At 42.8% G+C, this 16455-nt stretch overlaps 1 protein-coding gene across 1 annotated transcript in view; it reads right to left on the bottom strand.

Moving 5' to 3' along the window:
- The window catches only part of KCNK10 (potassium two pore domain channel subfamily K member 10), a 114143-nt gene that overhangs the window by 62988 nt on the left and 34700 nt on the right, over positions 1-16455 (bottom strand). Inside the window, exon 2 of the mRNA XM_075926750.1 lies at positions 6971-7293. Coding sequence (XP_075782865.1) covers positions 6971-7293 — 323 coding nt within the window. The remainder of the gene's footprint in view (positions 1-6970; positions 7294-16455) is intronic.

Here is a 16455-nt window from a genome sequence, read left to right as displayed (position 1 = left end):
ACCATTCAAAATATGGCAACTGCTGCACGTACAATCCAGTTGTTAGCAACTACACTTGCAATGTAGAGGACCCTGGTTCAATTCCTGCCTCTCTGTTAGGCTAGGTCTAGACTATGGTCCTTTGTCAGAAAAAGCTACACAAATTGCAAAGCACACTTTCTGATAGCTTTTCTGGAGAATGAGGTATACAGAGCTCCCCGAAAGAGCGTGTTTGCTCTTCCTAAAAAAAAAGCGGAAGAGCAAACACGTTCTCTGGACGCGGTGGAGTTTTTCCAGGAGACCTCTGGTATCCCAGAAAAACACACCAGTCTAGATGTACTCTTAGAAAGAATTTGAACTAGACTGTCTTGCCTCTGAACCACATGCAAAGCTGTGGAATATGCTGATGCGGAATGAAGCTACATCACTGTATCTGAATAATGAAAGAGAGAGAATGTGTCTAAAGTTCAGTGTTCAGACAGACATCCACTAAGAGATGAGTGACCCAGAGTCAATTCACTGGTCCAATCACCACCACCTCCTCGTTCACTGTCTGTTTTTGCACGAAGTGAGGAAGGTGTAAAACTCAATCCTTCAAGAAACTGGTTAGGCATCTAAGCCACCAGACTCCAGAAGATGGGTTCCCAATCATGGATCACCAAGCAGAGACAGGTGCCCATCTCTCTGAAAGGATGAGGTATAACACCCCTGCTGTTGTCACGACAAAATCCCTAATACTTAGGAAAGAGGTTTAACCTCCTCATAATGCACGCAAATTGTGCAACACTCTGAAGAGAGTGTGCTGATCATCTTATGCCATGAACCATAAGGTTTAGTAAACCTGGTAATTGTACCTTAGCAATTGTAATGGCAGATGTTATTTTTATTAAAATAATCGTCTAATCTTCTGTTGAATCTCTCAATGCTTTGGCCAAACGGGAATTAGAGAGCTAAACACAATAGAGGCAATCAGGTCTGTTGTCCTTTGACTACAATGGATTTTTTTCCCTTTCAAACTTCAGTTTTAGATCAATCTAATGAAAGTCTCCACATCCCAAAAAGGGCTGCAATTAGAAAGTAGTGCATAGCTGGGTTTTTTCATCCCTCACTCCTCTATTTGTACATTAGTTCATTAATACCATTGAAGCCAGGTTGTAAAATGCATGAAGCACTAATTCATGAGTTAATTTCACTACAGTATATTCATCTTCAAAAGCAGATGTGAGCTGACAAAATTACAAACTTCCACTTCAGGCGAACTGGGATAACACCAGATGTGCTGTGAGACAATGAAGTTATTGCCTGGCGAAACTGTTCTGTATGCTTTATCACAGCAAGCATCATTGTTTGAGATGGGCCTGGCCTGAACTCCACTGGCAAACACAAACTTTGAGAAGTTTTACTCTTTTCATGGACAACCCTACCTCTATAACAAGTGGGGAAAAAACACCCCTTTATCTGACCATGAATAAACTTTGAGGCTATTTGGAACTGAATTCTTCTCTAGCTAGACCAGTGGTGAGCAACCTGTGGCCTATCAGGGTAGTCTGATTGTGAGCCACAAAACATTTTGCTGGCATTGACCATCCATAGGCACCACCCCCTGTAGATCCTAGTGGCTGCAATTTACCATTCCCAGACAATGGGTGCTGTGGGGGTGGTGCCTGCAGGTGAAGGGGACACAGGGTCATGCTGGTTGCTGATTCCCACAGCTCCCATTGGTTAGGAATGGCAAATTGCAGCCACTGGGCAGTACAGGAGGCGGTGCCTGTAGACAACCAATGTCAGCAAAATATATTGCAGCCTACACTTAGATTACCCTCATGGGCCATGGGTTACCTACTGTTTATCTAGGCATTTATACTGAACTTGTCACTGTCATATCTGAGTAGCTGCAAATCTGAAATTCGCAGTCTGGGATCATCTCTGGTCACTCCCAATAAAACAAGTATGTAGTGCTGTGCCAATAATACAAATGTTTTTGGAAGGAAGAGGAAAGAATCAGTATAAAGGAGATCTTTCAATCACACCAAAATTCTCCCAGACTCATAGCTGCCATGTATCTTCTTTATAGGTGTTGTCTCCCAAGGCAAGACTCTTTCAAGGTATAGGACCTGTGGCTCAGGTCCAACATTGCAAACTCATCACAGGCTGCATCCTTCCTCTCTTTACAACCTCTCCTTTTCCCCCAGCCCCACCGGTTTAGGCATCCAGGCTATTCCAGCTCAATAGAACACAGAGGTGCCCTATGATTAAAGTCTCTTTTCATTCCGCTATTGGATCTGTTCCATGGGAATGTCCTCCAGTAGCTCAGAGCTGAGTCATCACTGAAACTCTTGAGGAGTAGGAACTGTGCATTTGTCTATACAACATCAGTCTGATGGAATTCATAAGAAATACTGCCCTGAGGTATAGCTTTGCAATGAAAATGTGTCACACCACCAAAACCCATGGAGGTTCCCAATTCAGTTCCTTTATTCTGAACTCCTGGTCTTACAGGCAGGCCAGAATTCATTGCAATGTAGTGATCCATTGGGCCAGCTGAGGAAGATGTATCTTTTTAAAATCATCAACATAAGGGTAGAAAACAAAAAAAGTTAATCTCTCAATAATCTGAAACATTGTTTTGTGTTCTTGACTTCTTACACTCAGCCCAGTTACAAGTGCAGCTTGATAATTGTCATCATATTTCACGCAGCTGTGAGCCAAGCTCACCTATTCCCAAGCACTCAGAAGAATCAAATAGAAATTCTTCTTTACTGACAAAACACATTTTTGTGTTTTCTACTAACTGGCCGTAAGCCATTCCGTATGTTAAGCACTAAACTTGTTTAATTTACTTTTTAGAAATGATTCCCCGTTAGCCACTGAAATGCCTGAAAGCAAACTGAATTCAGGAGAGATACGGTTTGTTTAGATTATCTGACTTACTGTGACACAATATGCCTGTATACTAGGTTAATGCCACTACCTCTGAGGTAAAAGAAAGGACAAAATGTTGTGTATACTTGAGACCTGAGATCTGGTTCAGACTACATGATATTAAGGAATGTCCTGGTGTTATACCCTATAGACAGCAGTCTTTAGCTTCATGTTGAGATACTTTTTTGTGCCTATTAGAAATTCTGTTTGTTAGAAAAACAAGGACTTTGCATATCTTTCATCAGAAATGACCTTCACGCACATAACACGCAAATGTCTTTCTTTAATATTCATAACTAGCACTCCTCCATTATGTATTGTACCTCAAGAATAGCAGGAAATGTTAACCTTAGCAGCCCCCTTAAGATATATATTAGAAACAGATCAGAGCAAAAATCCCAGAACAGAAGCTTTCAACTTGAAAAAGTTTAGATTCAAGTCCAGATTGCACGCTCATAGCTAAACCCCTTTACTTAGTGGGATAAAGAAAAACACCGCAGCTGAACACACTGTGCTTTGGGGTGGTACAGATAAAAATTAAGATTTGCAATATTTTGGTCAGGCCCATCAGTAATATGTATATAGGCCTTGAATTAATCTCATGGTATAAGACACATACCTTGCAACAAACAGGAAGAGGAACTGCAAATTGTCAAAATGTATACACTTTTAAAATATGTTGTCTCTGCTTGTGAACTATGGAGTTGTGAGATTCTCATCAGTGAGATTCTCATCAGTTTAACTAAGCAGGAGGATCTAGATCCAAGTTCATGAAAATGTTTTGTGAATGTTAGGGTATGAAGAGAATGTGTCTGCTCTTCCAACTTTTTTTTTTTTTTTTTTTTGCTGGAGGAAGGAATCTTTCAAAAAAAGGTTTTTTTCCAAAATCTGGACCAGTGTAGATGGGAAATCCTCTTCCAACAAAAGTATCAGAAAAAGGTATGCAAATTGTGGAGCGCAATTTGCGTACCTTTTTCTGATACAGTTTGTAGTCCAGACAAAGCCTAAGCAAGCTTCTTGCCTGAGCTTTGATAGGCATGTAAGAGATTAGTTGACTATCTGATAAAGCTTATCAGATAGTCAGCCAGTCCCTCAACTAGTCAGTTCCTCATCCCCCTTGCTGCCTGTATTAGAGGCAACAAAGGGGAAGCCAGAGCTGGTGCTGGAGGGAGCCAGCTTAAAAGCCAGTTCCCCACCGGAATCATCTTTGCGGGGGACAGAGGAGGCAGGGGGTAGCAGGGACTGGGTGCAAGCTGGGAATCAGCTGATTCCCGGCTCGTGCCCAGTCTCAGACACTGCACCTCTGCTTTTTAAATGTATTAAGAGCCTGTCAGCTCTTAATACATTTTAAAATCAGAATGAGCAGTAGGGGGGACTCAGTGCAAGCCAGGCATTAGCTGATTCCCAGCTCATGCTGGGTCCCTGTCCTGCTGCGCACCAGCCTTTTCAATGTATTAAGTCTGCCAGCTCTTAACACATTTAAAAGACTAAATCACAGTGTGGGGGGGAACAGAGCAGGAGCTGGGAATCAGCTATCCTGGCTCAAGCTGGGTCCCTCCTGCTGCACGTTAGGCTTTTAAATGTATTAAGAGCCAACAAGGTTGTAATACATTTTAAAGGCAGAGACTCAATGAGGTTAGCTCCCAGGCCAGGAGCTAACCCCGCTGCTGCTATCCTACTTATCAACTAATCAACTAGAGTCAATGGAAAATCCATCAACTTGTTGATTGAACTAAATTTAACATCCTTGAGCTCTGGACTTGTCATAAAACTCTAATCCCAGTGTGTATGAAATAGTTTTAAATAGATCTGAACTCCCATCTACAACGTTTTGGAAACATTCTCTGCAGACTCCAGGTCAAAACTTCATAACAAAATATAGGCTGTCCTCCACAACATCCATCACAGATTTTGCACTGAGCCCAGCAAATGATAGGGCAGGACTTGAGTAGGCCTCCCAAAAGTCCCAAGATTTGCAGGACTATCCCAATTTGATTCCCCAAGCCTCCTGGCATAGTTGAAGTGAATATTTCTGCATTCAGGGTCAGTTGGAGTGGGAGATTGGAGTGTTCAGGCTCCCTGTTTGACAGGATGCACAAATCAAGTGGCATTGTGACCTGGAACATAGGATTGCAGCACCACTCAGGACCGGCCCATCTGCCTCTCCATGGACATAGATGGAGATGCTTAGGGGCCACATTTGATTGGTACTGCAGCATAGTTTGTTAGATTCCAATGCTGATCAAATTTAGCCCATACGCAATTATTTATCTTTGCAGGGAGAGGCCAAATGCAAATGGTGCTGCATCCGACTTCAGCCATTTCAGATGTTGGGAGCTATGTTTTAGTGACTGAATACTTGTGCACTGCACACCTCATCAATAAAGCTCGCTCATGTACCTCCTTGTTGAAGTTCATTGATGTAAACTGAGCTTTTCACAGTAAATGCAGATACAAATTCTCTGACTGAATCACATTGGGCCAAATTCATAAGAACATATGAAAATAAGAACAGTCATACTGGGCCAGACCAAAGGTCCATCCAGTAACTTGTCTTCCAACATGGCCAGTGCCAGGTGCTCCAGAAGGAGTGAACACAACAGACACTCCTCAGGCATATTGTGTCAGAGCAAGATAATTTCATGTCATTCATTCCCAACTTCTGGCAAAGAGATTAGGGACACCATCCATGTCCATCCTGTTGTCCGCTACCTCCCCTGGTTGCTTAGGAGTGAAAGTTATAAAGTCCTGGTCTTCCTGAGTAGCCCTGCCCCATCGTTAAGGGTTGATGGGTGCTAAAAGGCTTAGGGGTCAAGGCCTTATTAAGAAGCTCTTAGCCTTGCCTAGCAGGCTGCTAAGTTCAGCACATTCAAACCAAGGGTATGTCTATACTACCACCCTAGTTCGAACTAGGGTGGTTAATGTAGGCATTCGAAGTTGCAAATGAAGCCCGGGATTTAAATATCCCAGGCTTCATTTGCATCTTGCAGGGCACCGCCATTTTTAAATCCCCGTTAGTGCGGACTCCGTGTCCGCGGCTACACGCGGCATGGAGTAGGTAGTTCGAATTAGGCTTTCTAATTCGAACTACTGTTACACCTCGAAAGCCTAATTCGAACTACCTACTCCGTGCCGCGTATATCCATGGGCACGGAGTCCGCACTAACGGGGATTTAAAAATGGTGGTGCCCTGCGAGATGCAAATGAAGCCCGGGATATTTAAATCCCGGGCTTCATTTGCAACTTCGAATGCCTACATTAACCACCCTAGTTCGAACTAGGGTGGTAGTGTAGACATACCCCAAGTGTATATTCACTGACTTCAGATGAGTTACACCAGCACTGATATGGCCCCCTAAAGTGTTGCCACTCTCTTCTGAAGTGAAATTCTAATCTTCCTCATCAAAATAGATTTTCAGTACCAGACCTCAGAATTTTTTGTGTATCAGTCAGACTTTACGAAATGAACAGCCACCTTATTCATGAACCCCACCTTTGTTAGTCAAAACCAGCAGGAAATGTTCTCACATTTGTGTACATAGAACTAAAAACCAAAGAAGCCTCCCCTAGATACTTTAATGTGAATTCAGCATTGGTGAAAGCTGCCAGATTAGATGCACTGCAAATAGGAACACGTACAGCGCAGGCAGCAGACCTTTTCACAATATCTTGACTAGTAGGCACCACTAAAAGAACAGAAAAAAGGTTATCAAGTCCCTGTACACATTTGCTCTTTGCCCCCTCTACTGAGGCTGGCAGCCAGGATGGTGAATGCTGGAAATTCAGACACTTCTTGAGTGGAACCTAGAATGAGACCAATTCAGTTCACATAGGTCACTGAACAGCAGTGAAATGATAACTTTTGTTACTACCCATTTGTGTTGAATTGAAACCAGAAACTTCAAACTGGAAAGCTCTCCACTTCACTGCCAATCCCCCTGACCCATCCAGTCACCCTATGGTTTGGGGTTTAGCAATGAAATACCAAAATCATTTCTCAGAACTTCCAGGAAGAAGCTCAAAAAAAGTTTCCGCCTTCATTGTGAGTTATTGTCCTCATTTGTCTCACCTGAATCAGAGTCTCCAACTCCATTGGGGTCACACAAACATGTTCCCGAAGGAAATCCGCCTTCTCTGAGGCTATTGTATTTTTCTGGCTGCTTTCAAAAGGCTGCTCCAGTGCACGGAAGACAAGGCCTCCAGTTACCAGATAAGCTACAACCACAACGAAGATGGCTACCACTGTTTTCCACTTCATGACTGTCTGCAAGCCCTGGGAGGTGGTTTCCATGGTGGCGACCACAGTGGTCCGGGAAGAAACAGAGAGACGTGGAGCTGGATTGTGCCCATTAGTCTTGGGCTCACAAGCTGGCATGGCTGAGGGAACAGCCACTGAAATGCAAAACAAAGGATGTTAAAAATAGGTTTGGAAAAATTTGACTTTTAATAAATATTAGGGCTGTCAAAGAACTAAAAAATTGTAATTAATTGCTAGATTAAATATAGTTGCTATTAGCCAATTTTAATTGTACTTTTAACAATAGAATTATACATATTTTGAATGTTTCTCTACATTTTCAAATATATTGACTTCAGTTACAACACAGAACACAAAATGTACAGTGGTCACTTGGTATTTATTGAGAATATTTGCACTGTACAAAAGATAAACAAAAGAAACAACAAAAGAAACAACGAGGCATCCTATGGTACCTTAAAGACCAACCAATTTATTTGGGCATAAACTTTAATGGGGTAGAGTGTATTAAACTAAGTGGTTTTAACCCACAAAAAGCTTATGTCCAATTAAATCAGTTAGTCTTCAAGGTGGCACAGTACTCCTCATTGTTTTTGAAGATAAAGACTTACCCCTCCGGAAACAAAAGAAAATATTTTTCATTCACCTCATATAAATATTGTAATACTATCTCTTTATCATGAAAATGCATCTTACAAATGTAGATTACATTTCTTTTGAGTGCCATTAACATAAAACTTTAGCACCTTCAAGTTAAAGGATAAAGGGGCACTTAAACATTTAGTATATTTGGCACATAAATACCTTGCAGTGTGGCTGCAACTGTGCCATGTGAGCATCTGCTCTCACTTTCAGGAGACATTATAAATAAGTAGTAGACAGCAATATCTCTTGTAAATATAAACAAATTTGTTTGTCTTAGTGATTGGCTGAACAAGAAGTAGGACTGAATGGACTTACATGAGGTGAACTGAAAAATAGTGTTTCTTTGTTTTATCTTTTTTACTGTGCAAATATTTGTAATAAAATATAAAGTGAGCACTGTACACTTTGAATTCTGTGTTGTAATTGAAATCAATGTGATTTAAAAGGAAGAAAAACATCCAAAAACATTTTTATTGTTGCAGGAAATAATTACTTAATAACAATAGACACCGACATTCGAAAAGTCCTTTAACATACAAGTCGTCAATATCACATGCCAAAATATTCAGAGTACATATCCTTAAATATTAAAAAATTCTCAAACTATTTTTTTAAGATTGCCTTTCAATTTTCATCATTGGAAAAACAGTTTGTGTATGTATGGTGAAATGGACATTTACCAATAAAAATCTAATCCTTCCAACTCTTGTTAAAAAATAAAATCTCTGACTGAAATCATGGTCTGGTTCTTTATATATCTGCACAAACAATTTTGTATTATATCCAAGACATACAGAAGAAACTTATTACAATATATTGATAATCTCAAACTAATAGTTTATCTTCCCTCATGAAGGATTCATCAGCATTTTACGTATTAATATATACAAATTCTTCACAGAGATCATTTCATCCATTACTTCTGTAGGGTATGTCTACACAGCAGCATTATTTTGGAATAACTGATGTTATTCCAAAATATCAAAGAGCATGTCTACACAGCAAGCCATTATTTTGAAATAATGGCAAGCTGCAGGACTTCTTACTCTGACTCCTGTACACCTCATTTCACAAGGATTAAGAGTGTTCTTCCTTCGACTTCCCGCTGTGTAGACAACACCAAAAAGCCAAATTAAGCTATTTCAACTTCAGCTATACAATTGATATAGCTGAAGTTATGTAGCTTAATTCAACTTTTACCCTGCTGTGTAGACATGCACAAAACACATCAGCTGATGTAACCATTTAGGAAAGAAATGGAGAAATATTTATCCAATTAGACCACCAAGTGGAATTTAAGTCAGCAAAATTTTTAGCACACAAAATGGAGTTTTGTCAGAACACTGGAATTAATAGGCAATTTTTAATTAAGAATTATGAATTGGTTTTAGTATTATTATGGGGTCATTAGTGACCAGATGAGGTGGTTAAGATAGAGCTGGCGATAAAATTCTTTTTGAATATCAGAAGACTGTTTACTATGATTTTGTGGTACCATATGATTCATAAGTACTCAGAAAGCCATCAGGTTTTTGTGAAAATGTTAGTGAATCCTGGGAGTTTTAAAGATTTTAGCATGAAACATGATCTGTGCCAGACATTTAGGCTGTGTCTAGACTGGCATGATTTTGCGCAAAAGCAACTGGTTTTGCGCGACATCTTGCTGCCTATCTATACTGGCCGCAAGTATTTGCGCAAGAACACTGACTTTGTAATGTACAAAATCAGTGGTGCTTGCACAAATACTGACGCTCCCACTCAGGGATACGTCCTCTTGCGGAAGTATTCTTGCGCAAGAGAGCCAGTGTAGACAGCCACATTAATTTCTTGCGCAAGAAAGCCCGATGGCTAAAATGGCCATCGGAGCTTTCTTGTGCAAGAGAGCGTCTACACTGGCATGGATGCTTTTGCACAAAAGCAAATCTTTTGCGCAAAGGTACATGCCAGTATAGAGTATACTTTTTCCGTTAAAAGTATCTGCGCAAAATCATGCCAGTCTAGATGCAGCCTTACTGTTTATGAAGGGTGAAATTCACCATCATGCAGAGAATCGACACAAGGTATCGCTAAAGTCCTGCTTAAGCCCTCAGAACAGGGCATGCTACCTTTCAAATTGATTCTCTTTCTCTCTCCAACAAAAGCTCTGTTGCAACCTTTACTATGGAGGTTGCTATCATTAGTCTACAATCACTTTGAGACCTCTTTGGTTTTCCAGTGTTTCTCAGTCTTTTCAGATCAGTGTACCCCTTTCAGGAGTTTGATTTATTTTGCATAACCCAAATTTAATTTCAATTAAAAAATACTTGCTTACAAAATCAGACATAAAATTACAAAAAAGTGTCACAGCACACTTCTACTAAAAATTGTTTAGTTTCTCATTTTACCATATAATAAAATAAAGCAAATAAAATGTAAATATTGTACTTATATTTCAGTGCATAGTATACAGAGCAATATAAACAAGTCACTGTCTGTATGAAATTTTAAATTGTTAACTTTACGAATGCTTATAATTTAGCCTGCTTTAAAACTAGGCAAATATCTAGATGAGTTGATGTATCCCCTGGAAGACCTCTGCATATCCCCTGTAGTACACATACCTCTAGTTGAGAACCACTGGTTTAAGTCACAAATGAAATCAAGCCATATGACAAAAATATAACCTGTGGTGCTAAACCAAGACTGCCTTTACTCTCAAAGTAAAAATATAACTTCTTCAAGTTGAGAACTGCACTTAGATGTTTTACTCTGAAGTGGTCACTGACATTCAATTTGAACACACCAGTGTGACTGCACCATTAACTAGACAATGGGCTATAATTCTCTCCCACTAGAAGAACAATTTGTTGGGTACAGAATAATTTACATAAACTGCTGTCTACTATCTAATTTTACTAAAACGGGGTACTTTCTTAAGCATTACATTGAGGATGGATCTTCCATCTGTACAGTAACCAACATACAATAGAATTCTACTGACTGTAGTTCTTTCCACATGTAAGTTTAATGCTGAGCTAACATACAAAAACAGCTTCCACCTAGGAATCAGAAAGAAAGCAGCTTTTCTGTCACTATTCCCCTCTCTGCTTTCCCCCACACCTCACAGATTTGTTGGTATGAATATAACGAGGGGATTCAGAGTCCTGAATAGGGTTGCCAGATGGTTTTGACAAAAATACTGGACACACTTGATCTCAGATGGGGGTGGGGGAGGAGAACCGGACATGGGGAGAGCGGGGCTGGTTGGGGAAGATCGGGGGAACCAGCCAGTGGGGAGCAGGGAGAGGGTTGGGGGGAGCGGGGCTGGCCGGGGGACATTGGGGGGGGGGAACCAGTCAGCATGGAGCAGGGTTAGCCGGGAGGGAAGACCAGGGGGGAACTGGCCAGCGGGAAACGGGGCTGGCCCGGGCACACGCAGATCCCAGGGCACTGCCTGTCCCACTCATGGTCCCAGCAGGGCGCATGGGCAAGTCCAGTCCCAGGGATTCCATCCCTCCCCAGCCCTACCACCCCCACGCTCCTCTACTGCGTAGTTGCATACTTTCTGGCTGGTAGACACGCTCATGCAATGTGAACGTGTCTACCAGCCAGGCAGTATGGGTATGTCTACACTACAGTGCTAATTCGAACTAACTTAGTTCGAATTAGTTAATTCGAACTAAGCTAATTCGAACTAACGCGTCTAGAACTAAAAACTAGTTCGAATTAGCGTTTTGCTAATTCGAACTAGCATATCCACATTGAGTGGACCCTGAACAGGGCTTAAGGATGGCCGGAAGCAGTGCCGGCAGGGCATCAGAGGAGGACTTAGAGCGTGGAGATGCTGTCTCAGGCCAGCCGAGGGCTGCGCTTAAAGGGTCCCGACCCCCACCCCGGACAGACAGTTCTCAGGGGTGCCCCGCTTGAAAACCAGACCTGGCTTGGAGTGCCCGGAGTGCCCACACTGGGCACATCACACCACTCGGCCATCGGCCCGGCTGCACTTGCCGCAGGCTGCCATTTGGGGAGAGGGGGCAATTGGGGGGCTGCAGGAGAGCTTCCACACCCAGAAGCCCGCAGAGCCAGCCCAGTCCTCCCCATCGGGGGCTCGTGCTCCATTCCTCCCTCACCTCCTTCCACTTACCCTTCCCTAGCCCCTTTTCTTGATGTACAAAATAAAGGACAATTGTGTTCAAAAATGGAATCTGTCTTTATTGAACAAAACTGGGGGAGACTGGGAAAAGGAGGTGGGAGAGGGGAAGAGAGAGCTGGGAGAGGGGAGGGCAACTAAAATGATCAGGGGTTGGGAACAGATCCCATATGAAGAGATGCTAAAGAGACTGGGACTTCTCAGCTTAGAAAAGAGGAGACGGAGGGGGGACAGGATAGAGGTCTCTAAAAGTAAGAGTTGGGTGTAGAGGGTGCATACAGAAAAGTTCTTCATTAGTTTCCATAAAGAAGGACTAGAGGACACCAAAGGAAAGGAATGGGTAGCAGGCTTCAAACTAGTAACAGAAAGTTCTTCTTCACAAAGCAAAGAGTCAACCTGTGGAACTTCTTGCTGCAGGAGGCTGTGAAGGCTAGAACTAGAACAGAGTTTAAAGGGAAGTAAGATCAAGTGATGGAGGTTGGGTCCATGGAGTGGTATTAGCCAGGGGGTAGGAGTGGTGTCCCTGCCCAAAGTTTGTGGAAGGCTGGAGAGGGATGGCACAAGACAAATGGCTTGGTCACTGTCTCCGGTCCATCCCCTCCAGGGTCCCTAGGGTTGGCCGCTGTCGGCAGACAGGCTACTGGACTAGATGGACCTTTGATCTGACCCAGGACGGCCATTGTAAGTTCAGGGCTCAGGGTCGGGGGTCTCAGTGGACCCCCTTGATTTTCATGCACTCCTGCTCCTGGGTGGCCAGGCTGGCAGCTCTCCTGCCCTAGACGGCCACGTTCCTGTGCCTAGTGCGGAGATCGTGGACGAGGTCCACAATGTCCGCAGTAGCCTAGGCGGGTGCCCGCCTCTTGCGGTCCCGGGCAAGCTCTCGGGAGCCGCCATCCTGGTCCCGGGAAGAGGGGGAGGGCTGGGGGGCATCGGGTGGCTGGCTCGATCCGTGCCAGGTGCAGGGTCTGCTGGCTGGGTGCTGGCAGGCTTGCACCTGGCACGGGCACCGTAGCCAGCCCATGCCCCTTTAAGGGGTCCAGGGCCGGGAGGGGGGCAGACAAGTTTCCCTGGTGTTGGCCAGAGTGGCCACCAGGGAAACCTGGGAAGCCTTAGCCTCCCACTAGTTCGAATTAAGGGTCTACACAGCCCTTAATTCGAACTAGCTAGTTCGAACTAGGCTTAATCCTCGTAAAATGAGGTTTACCTCGTTCGAACTAAGCGCTCCGCTAGTTCGAATTAAATTCGAACTAGCGGAACGCTAGTGTAGCGCCTATTAAAGTTAGTTCGAACTAACGTCTGTTAGTTCGAACTAACTCTGTAGTGTAGACATACCCTATGCAACTACGTACTGATACTCATGATAATAATAAAACTTATTTAATTAGAAAATACCGGACATTTATATGTCTCGTATTTTCTAAATTTGTTTCCTGGACAGAAAGCTCAAAAACCAGACTGTCCGGTTCAAAACCAGACACCTGGCAACCCTAGTCCTGAATTCTAATCCCAGCTCTGCTGCAACCTCTCTGTTTTTTGAGAAAAGTCGTTTCACCTTTCAGTCTCAATTTCCCCATCTGTAAAATGGGAATAATAATGCTCTCTCTCGCTCTCTCTCTCCTACCTTGCAAAGATATTGCAAGAATTAGTATCTGCACAGCGCTTCAAGTATATAAAGGGCTATAAAAATGATGAGTTTTACTGAAATGCAATCACCTCTGGAATGAAATGGAGAGAGAGTTTAAAAATACACTGCAGCACTACAAAACAGTTTAGGAAAGTGAAGATTTCCATGCCCACTTGTCACTGCAAAGATGGATTTACAATTACTACACAATGTGATTTCCCAAACTAGAATTTCAGATTTACACTCTCATTTATCTAAAAAGGAGACATGGGATCTTTAGTAACATCAACTGATCATGAGGTTTTTACATTTCATTTGAAAGGAATGTTGCCATGCAGAGAGCTCCCAGCATCCCTAATGGTTGTGTCAAAGGAAACAAACAATATATTTGGCTTTGAGCATATTAAATTTAAGCAGCAGGTGCCCTGCCCTAAAAGAAACAGAAGGGGGATCTATGGCATAACTGATTTTTACAGCAGTTTATGGTTGTTTTTGTGCTTGTGATTGGCTCAACTATTTGAACAGTACAGGTATAAGATTTTCTTTCAAAACCACAAGAAAGAAAAAAGTCTTGCAGATGCACAGGGTGTTCCAACTGCAAAGAACAAAATGAAATGATTGATAAAGAAGTGTTATGCAGCTAGCCACACAAGATAGACGGGTGTTGAATAGGCCACAGCTGTTACAATGTTTTGTAAGTTGAAAACTTGCATCTATTAGGACATAATGGAATCAATGCTGTCTAGACTGTTGACTGCAAGGATGACCTTTGATGGTGATTGGATGATGCTACGTGTGTAGCTAACTGAATATTATAGAAAAAAGGTAAAACTAAAACATGAAATTATGACCAATTTGGAACAGGACCGCTGTGACTTGCATCCCTGGAAGAGTAAATTAGAGCAATCTTGACTTCCTATATTCTGTATTTGTGATAAGCTGACTTTAGTTAGAACCATATAAGAATCATTTTAGCTGAGTTATTTGATGTCTCATTGACTGATGATCTAAACCAGTGGTCTCCAAAATTTTCTGGATCATGCCCCCTCTCACTCCTGCCCCTTCCACGTGGGCTGGGGGCAGGGCTGTCAATAGAGGTGAGAGAGCCAAGGTTGAGGGTGCAGCTAGGGCAGCACTGGGGCTGCGGCCAGGGCTGAGGCTGTGGCTGTGTCTGATGTCAAAGGCTGTGGAAGGGCAGGGATGAGGGCTGGAAATGGAGTACCAGCCAGGGCCCAAGGCTGGGGATGGATCCAGGAGCACAGCCCCTGGCAAGATCAGAGGTTGGGTGTGGGCTGGGAGCAGAGCCAGGTGAAATGGGCGTGTGGCCTGGGCTGCAGCTAGTTGTGGAGCAAAGCTGGGTAGTTCTCCCCGCTGCCTACCCCTCAGTGGGCTGGCCAAGGCCTTGCTGTGATGCCCTGTACATTCATCCATGTCCCTATAAAGGGTATGCCCCACACTTTGGAGACCTTTGATCTAAATGCCTGACTTCAGGTTGTCTGTGCCACCTTAATTTAGTCTCTTTGTGCATATGTATTATGATTTAAAGGATTTTAAAGAATTTAAGGATGTAAAATCCCATTTAATTAGTTAACCGGTTACCCATTCACATCCTTAATTATGATACAGTCTTTGATTACATGACCATATACAGTTATTACTATAGGGACTCTTTCAGGCTGCATCTAGACTGGCATGATTTTGCGCAAAAGCACCTGCTTTTGCCCAAAATCTTGTGCAAAAAGTATTCTTGTGCAAGAGGGCCAGTGTAGACAGCAACGTTAATTTCTTGTGCAAGAAAGCCTGATGGCTAAAATGGCCATCGGACCTTTCTTGCACAACAGAGCGTCTACACTGGCACGGATGCTTTTGCGCAAAAGCAAATCTTTTGCGTAAAGGCACATGCCAGTATAGATGCTCTCTTGTGCAAATACTTTTAACGGAAAAACTTTTCCGTTAAAAGTATTTGCGCAAAATTATGCCAGTCTAGATTCAGCCTCAGTGTAGAGGACAGTTGGTTCTCATTGAATGGGCAGCCATTCAATAGTTCTCTTCATTGTCATCATTCAGTGTTCGGTCCCATGTACTACTTTCAGCACATCAAACCCTGCACAGAATACAGAATTATTAATTGCTTTATTTTTTTTTCCTGTGGTGCTCTAGACATAGTATCAGAGTCCTATATATTTATAATTTATCTACACAATGCCCAAATGTGGTGCTGTGGCTTTATTCCCATTTACACATGAGGAACTGAAGCACAGAAGTAAGGCCAAAAATGTCAACTCATTTCAAGTTTCCCATATGAGAGGCCAAGGACCTGATTTTTTTGAGAGTACGCAGCATTTTGTACCATTTTATATACTCAGAGCATGGGTCTCACTGATCTTGGTCATCTGGGTGCCAGCAGGGGAGGCATTAAGTGCACAAGAGAGACACTGGCTCTGTCTACACTACAAAGGAAAGTAGGAAAAAGATACGCAAATTGCGAATTGCAATTTGCATATCTTTTTCCACTTTTCCTCTGAAAGAGGCTTTTGGCCCATCTACACAGGGCCATCCCTTGTTCCTCATGAAAAAGTTTACAGGGATGCCAACAAAACACGTCCACTGTACTGACATTTTTTTCAGAAAAGCAGACGTGTTCCTTGGAATGCCGGAAAAGCTCTGCAGTGTAGACATAGCCACTATCCCTAGTGCAGTGCAGTTGTAACTGTATCAGTCCCATCAGGTAAGAGAGACCAGGTGAATGAGGCAATGTTTTATGGGACTTACTTCTATTGGTGAGAGACAAGCTTTCAAGCCATTACAGAGCTCAGAGGACCTGAAGAAGAGCTCCGTGTGGCAGAATCCATTATCCCAGCTCCCAATTCTGTGCCTGGCATCACAGTCCCTTGCAGT

The sequence above is a fragment of the Pelodiscus sinensis genome, chromosome 4, assembly GCF_049634645.1.
Source record: "Pelodiscus sinensis isolate JC-2024 chromosome 4, ASM4963464v1, whole genome shotgun sequence".
NCBI classification, from domain to species: Eukaryota; Metazoa; Chordata; order Testudines; family Trionychidae; genus Pelodiscus; species Pelodiscus sinensis.
Note: the sequence above shows the minus strand (reverse complement) of the source record. Positions and strands in the feature narration are given on the sequence as shown.